At 32.8% G+C, this 7500-nt stretch overlaps 1 protein-coding gene across 7 annotated transcripts in view; it reads left to right on the top strand.

Moving 5' to 3' along the window:
- Window positions 1-7500, top strand: part of LOC137650047 (3',5'-cyclic-AMP phosphodiesterase, isoforms N/G-like) — an 832709-nt gene that overhangs the window by 557931 nt on the left and 267278 nt on the right. For 5 of the 7 annotated variants that reach the window (XM_068383075.1, XM_068383073.1, XM_068383072.1 and 2 more), the window contains exon 3: window positions 475-534. The exons of the other annotated variants lie outside the window; for them this stretch is intronic. In XM_068383075.1, coding sequence (XP_068239176.1) covers window positions 475-534 — 60 coding nt within the window. The remainder of the gene's footprint in view (window positions 1-474; window positions 535-7500) is intronic. 7 annotated transcript variants of the gene reach the window in all.

The following is a 7500-nucleotide window of genomic DNA, read 5'->3' on the forward strand; positions in this document are numbered from 1 at the left end:
GTTGCAATTGATATAAATTTAATGATGTAAGGATGTTTTGCGTTAATGATGTTTTAATGTGTTTTTGAGAGAGATTAAAGTTCACATCTTTGTAGATATCGATATTTTTGTACTATTTTGTAGCCATGTCTTCTTTCATAAGCCAATCTCTTCTTTGGGTAGCTTTGTCTTGGTGAAAGTAGCTTAAATTGAAGAGAAATCGGAGAGCAGAGAGAGAGAAAAACTCAGAATTGTATAAATCTTAATATCCAATATTCCTTTTGTATCAATGTTATTTTCATCTCAGTATTTGATGTTCCTTTTACATCGACATCATTTTCATTAAAAGATAAATATAACAGATAGACTAGTTCCGCTCTCTCTCCTCTCCGGCTTTCCGTTTCTCTCTCTCTTTCTGTATTTTGTGCTGGACTCAGAGCTACCAACCGTGTTGGCCCCAACTGGGTGGAGGCTAACCACTGTGAATATTTGCAGGTCTCGGGTTATGTTGGCCACACTGAGCGAGTCTCGTGCGGCCAATGACGACAAACCGATGTGAGTCTTGTCTTCTTGCCTCTCTTTCTTACACCCCCCACCCCCCAGACAAAAATGAACCCACCCCCCCAGAGATACACCTCCCCCCAACCCATCATTCAAAAACTTCCTCGCTTTATTGTTTTATTTCCATTCGCTTTCCACACCGCCGCCACTCTTGATTTATTTATATTTATATACAATTCCTTTGTCGCTGTAAACCAACGTCTTTTTATGTCATTAAAAGTAAACTGCTTCATAGCCTGGGGGACTACCTTCGCTATGTGTCTTTTTGGTACATCCGTTCAGTCTTTGTTGCAAGATAGCCGGGTGGACCCGCCGGTGCATGGGATCTCCCCCGGTGCACGAACCCCGTGCATATTAAAGTCGCGTTGGTTTACGGAGGCAAAACGAAAAAGGAATGCTTGCTTGAAGATGACCTTGACCCAGTAGTAGACGTAGTGATGAACAACTCGTGTAGACTTAATTCTATTTTTTTTATGATCTCATAATAACCTCTCTTAGTGACAGCACCTCACGTAGACTGGGTTCATTTAGACTGCCAGATAGACATTTGATATTACGCGATAGACTGCTTTGGAATATGCCCTCTTTTATGAGGGGGGAACATTCTCCCCTTCTTAACAGCATCATTTTTTTTCCATCTCTTGATTTCCAATTGTTAGTTGAGGAGAAATCTCGTGAAATCAGGAGCGAAGAAGAAGCAGCATCAGAAACTTGCTTTCTAATAACAATATCTTGTGTGTTTCATGGATGATTGAGCAGCGAAATATCAAATAATATCCCATTCATACTTTTCATAGTTTTCTAGTACATGGTGAAAGTCATCCAATGCCATTCAGGACTTTTATTTTGCATGTATGCACGCCCATTATTATATACGCACACGTGTATACACTTTGGATACGCATTGGAGGATCTTACGCCGTTATATATGGTTTCCATTTCTCTGTACTTTTAGATTTCTTGGAGTTGAAATTGCAGAAAAAATCTGTTTTTTTTTTTTTCATAAATTGCATTTTATTACTTTGGCTGTGATTATATGTTTGATAAATAACGTCCTTATGTAATTTAATGATCTAGAGTCAAAAGTTATCAGCTTTGATTTACAAATGAAACAAAAAGTGATTTTTCCTTAGAGCATTTGACTATACTCGTACGTATTTCGAATGGCGACTTCTCTCTTATTGCACCCATTTCTATATATATATATATATATATATATATATATATATATATATATATATATATATATATATATATATATATATATATATATATATATATATATATATATATGTATATACATACATATATACATATATATACTGTGTATATATATATATATATATATATATATATATATATATATGTATGTATTGAAATGTTTTCCGTTCCCATCCATTATCACATAATGTAATGACAAAGAGATTTATGCAATTTTTTCCATGTAAACCCTAAGGGCTCAGACCTCCCCTCTCCCTTTCTCCTACATACCCTGCCCCCCTTGCTTTAATGGACTTGTTAATGAGTCGCTCATCCCTGAGGTGAAATATTCCCTGCACTACAAAAACCGTGTATGGCCGAATCCGATAATGTGTCTCTTCTTACCCGAACGTTCTTTTGGATTGGTTTTTTGCATTCTCAGTACTCTCTTTATACGTTGAAATTAATAACTGAAGTACGGTATTGTTAAGTATTTTGATTTTTTTTCAAATTCCATATACGGATTTTTCATTCTTGCATTCTAAATATTCTATTTATACTTTGAAATTAATGAATGAACGCCTTCATTCTCATGCTATTTGATATAAGGATTAAAAGAATCAATCATATTAACGTTTTTTATTTTTATTCAATCTATGATTGTTATCGTTTATTGTTTTTCCTTTCTTGAAAATCCTGTGAATGGAGGATTATGCCAATCATTCTGGAACCACCAGTTCGCCGAAACTGTTATGCTCATACATTTCTCCCACCATTTTACTGCCCCCCCCCCCCCCCCCCCATCATCACACCCTACCCTTGTACATGCGTATCTTAGACCGCTTAGGCATATTAGCACTACCAGATTCTAGAGAGCCTTGCTTCACCTGCCACGACTCCTAATAAGATAGTAGTCTTGTGTATAATAGCAACTGCTTGAGAAACATATATATGAGGTATTCTGCTTATATTTACTAATACCATATAGGATATAAGGGTTTGTTAGACAAGAGGATAAAGGAAGAAAAATGTAAGTGAATGCATGGCTTATTTTATTACTTTTTATAATGTTGATAAATAATTGGATAGTTTCTAATCATGACATTTATTTCTTTTATTATTATGGTCTGAATATGTATCTTTATTTCAGGTTTTAAGGTATTTATATGCTAGTAAAGACCTAAGCATATATTTGAATGACTTTATTTTGTTTATATACACATATATCCACTTACCATTTTTATATTATTTTTAGTTGTGTAACGAAGGCCTTATTGCCCTAAATTTAAGATGTGTATTATTCTGAATCTTTCAAATTAGGATATATTGTCATGGTTTAATTTACTTGTGTGGTTATGTATTGTTTCTATATGTAAACATACACTTGTGCGTAAACATTAATAACCTTAGTAATATATATATATATATATATATATATATATACATATACATACATATATATATATATATATATATATATATATATATATATATATATATATATATATATATTGCATATGATTTCCACTATAGCTCTACCTCATTGATATATATCATTTAATATTGCGAAATAAATATTTAAATTTTTGAAACACGACATACGTACTGGAATAATTTTTACCTTTTATAATTTATCTGCTAAAGGTGTTTTAATTACTTAATTTTGTAATCTTCGGTGTATTAATTACTTTAACGTCTTCCAAAGCTGTTATAAAGTTAATTAATTCTTATAAATAAAAATCGATGCCCGTACTGCTTAGATAACAAAAGGTTTTTCAGGGTTATTGACGGCTTGAATCAGGACCATGTGCAATTGTAACATTGTTCATTTTTTTTATAAAATCTAGTGATGTTACAACTTGAATTTTATCGTATATTTCGTCGTTATGTTGGGAAAAATATATTTCATAAGTATGACTAATCATTCGTGTTATTTATATATGCATGTGTGGCTAGTGTGCATAGTTGTTTTGTGTTATAATTTTCGTTATGAATATTTACATATGGACAGGTAGTTACAAGCTCTGGACGTGATAGTAAGAGTGTAGATAAAGTCTACGGTTACGTTACGTAGTATTTCATTTATTTTCGTTGTGATTAATAGCGACTAACTTGGTGCAATGAATTTATGTATTTTAAAAAACAAATGGGTTATGACGGGCACAATGGCATGTAGTTGCTACAAATTATTTTGGACCAGAAATATTTGGGAAGTTGTATAGGTTAAGGAATTTTATTTTTCAATATTATACATTTATTTTTTTGAAATTAAAATATTTTTAAATTCAATTATTTACACATGTACGATATTCAGATACAGCTTATGCTCTCAATACACACACATACATATATATATATATATATATGTATATATATATGTATATATATATATATATATATATATGTGTGTGTGTGTGTGTGTGTGTATGTGTGTTTATGATAATATACATTCGTTCATGTAAAATGTCGTATGTTAGAATATATTATGCCTTTCAGCTCGTGCGCAAATAAGTATTGTTCTTGAAAAAGCCATGTTTGTAATTGATGAGAAAAAAAAATATTTGACCGTAAAATAAAAGAGGCTATAGAAATTTTAGCCAAAGCTAACACATACAGTATAGAACATTAAACAGATTGCAATAGGACATAATTCAACTTATTTTGTTCTACATATATGAATTGAAGAAGATAATAAAAAAAAGGCTTGTGGATCCAAGCAGGAGCTCTGTTAGTATCTATGTATTTTCACTGTGTACAATATATGTATACATATCCACAGTATGCATATATAGAACATTTATCTATGTGTATGCATATTTATGTAAGTTTTATCCAACGTTAAGACATGCTTCTTGGAAATCGTTCTGGAGGAGAAATTATTAAAGAGGTGGGATCATTTAAATATTTAGGAACAATGATCTCTAACACAGGATCTATAGAATTTAAGTTTAAAAGATTGAAAAAAAAAAATCAGACAATGACTAGGTCAAGTAAAATTTGGAAATCAAATCGCCTGAAATTACATACAGTATGAAAATCAGGCTATATATCAGTTTAGTGAGATCGGTGTTACTGTATGGACATGAGTCGTGGTATGATAATGAAACAATATCCAATCGTGTTTTTAGATCTGAGAACGAAGCCCACAGAAAAAATATTGGGAGATAAATGGCAGGACAGAATTAGAAATGAAACTATAAGAGAGATTACTTGAGTTCCATTTGTGGATGAGATCATGGTGAGGGGTAGATATTAATGACTTGGGCTTGCTCTGCGCTCCCCAAGAGAGATTAGTTCACTAAAATTTTAACAGAACTCCACAAGGCACTAGCTGAGTTGGAAGACCCAGGCGTACATGGCTGGGGACTATGAAGCGTGAAGTAGATGGTGATGAATGGAGAAGTACTGATTTAAAAGCTGGAAGTTAGAGACGACTGGCGAAATTTAACCGAGGCCCTTTGCGCCAATAGGCGTAGGAAGAGAAGATGATGATGATATAGATGATAAAGAAGAATAGATATACATACACATATCTGAATGTTTTATGTATGAATATACACATAGTGAAAGTACATAGATACAAACAGAGGTCCTGCTTGTATCTAAGAGCAATCACATCGAACAAATAAGCTGATTAAGGATTATGAATTAACAAAAGTTACAGCAATTATGACTAATTAAAGTATACTCACCCCTGACAGTGATTTTATTTTACCAAATCTAAAACCTTCATTAAATAATTGTCATTGCGGATAATAAATCTTTTTATAACACATCAAAATAACTTAAAACTCACTGTTGCAGTTTAATGTTAGTCATTCTAAAGAGACTGAAACACTGAACTTAAGTTATTTCGTCTTTGAATTGGTAGTACTTGTTTTGAATATCGTAGTATATTTTTATTTACGAATAAACACTTCCCGTCAACATTAAGCGAACTAAGGGCATTAATTTGTGTTTGAGAGGCTCGCTTTATAATTTACATCTTGACTTTTGACCTGATCAGTGAATTCGATACTGGTAGTTTATATTGGTGTGGTGTCGATGATAATATGAGGTTAGTTACGTATTTCAAACATGCTTGCTGAGAAACAATGGGAGAAAGCTGCCCGTATAAATTAAAGAGTTGTGTGTTCTCAAACTAAAGGATAATTCTAATGCTAATTGTTCATTAGTATTAAGTATAAAGAGTAGGAAGTGGTGAGACTAAAGTAATTGTGTTTTTCATAATGAAAGCAATTTTTCTTTTTTAAGGTCATGGGTTAACTCTACATTGAAAAGAACTTATTCAAATAAAATTCTCTTTATTGGGAAAAAAACGACGCATTAGTTAATAATTCCATTCAACATTCAAGTGGTATTCTAGCTCTTAGAGCCACCTTTTTTCTCTTTTCATGAACCGTCAGTATCGGAAGTATTTTCGCCGCAGTGTCGTCACTTAACAGGAATGATTTCGTGACAGTGATGTCATCGCCTTGCGATGTCTCACGAGATATTTCCCGCCCTCGTAGGAGACGAAGAATTCGGTCTAGTGGCGTCATCATCGGCGCTCGGTGACATGCCCCCCGTAACCCCCCCCCCCCCCCCTTTAGAAACACAAACACGCGTGCACACTAACTCATGTTGCTATATTTAATCGTGGACAGAATTCCTCCGTGTTCTGCAGAGAGAGAGAGAGAGAGAGAGAGAGAGAGAGAGAGAGAGAGAGAGAGTCATGTTTTAACATTTCTCGAAGTAGCAAGCTGCTTAAGGATTTGACTCTCAGAATGTTTTTGTTCTCTAAAATTTAAGACGATGTGTAACTAAACTCTCTCTCTCTCTCTCTCTCTCTCTCTCTCTCTCTCTCTCTCTCTCTCTCACTTAGAGTGTATATTACTATTATTGAATCCTGCATCATTTTAAATGCTGATATTTCATAATTTCAAAGTTATGGATCTTAATATAAGTATGAAGACATTGGCCTGAAATACGAAATAACATAAAGGAAGCATCCTTCGGTCTTGGCTCTCTTTCGTAAAGCCCTTCCCTTGCCACGAAGGCTTTTGGATGTTATTGAAGCGTAATTTAGTCGGATTGCAACCGAAGTGTGCGAGGTCTCATTGCTTTACTCTTCATCCAGGGAAGAGGTTATTCATGGTAAACTAATGCATGATTTCAAAGATGAAATTTCTGTACATTGACGAATATCTCTAATACTGTATGTAATAATTAGTCATTGGAGTAGGGAAAGCAGTTATTTGTCCAGTGTCAAGCTTTTTTTTTTCTTCTTTTTTTTATGTTTATTGCCAAATTCATTCAATTTATTCTTTCATGTCATATAAAAACAGCATACTTATAAAGTAAATATTAAAAACAGTTTAACTAGTAGATATAAAAAACAGTATACTCAGTAAAGTAATTATAATAAACAGTATACTTTACGTAGATATAAAAAACAGTATACCTAGTAAAAGAAATATAAAAAGTATACTTAATAAAGTAAAAAGTGTATAAACAAAAAGAAAATTTTTAATTCATTTGAACATCGCTAGTAATAATACTATATTTTTACGTATCCCAAAAGGGATACACATTCACTTCTTGTCTATTTTCGAAGGAAAGGTTATCTTAATTGATCCCGTATTTTGTATGAGAACTTTTGTTTTTAATTTTGAAAAATAGCCTTTTATTTGACAAGGATTTCTAATAAAAAAATCAATGGTCAAGTTCGTATTTGCTATTTTTGAGAAATATACTGTCCGTTTCTGTGCCTGTTTTAAA

The sequence above is a fragment of the Palaemon carinicauda genome, chromosome 11 (genome assembly GCF_036898095.1).
Source record: "Palaemon carinicauda isolate YSFRI2023 chromosome 11, ASM3689809v2, whole genome shotgun sequence".
NCBI lineage: Eukaryota > Metazoa > Arthropoda > Malacostraca > Decapoda > Palaemonidae > Palaemon > Palaemon carinicauda.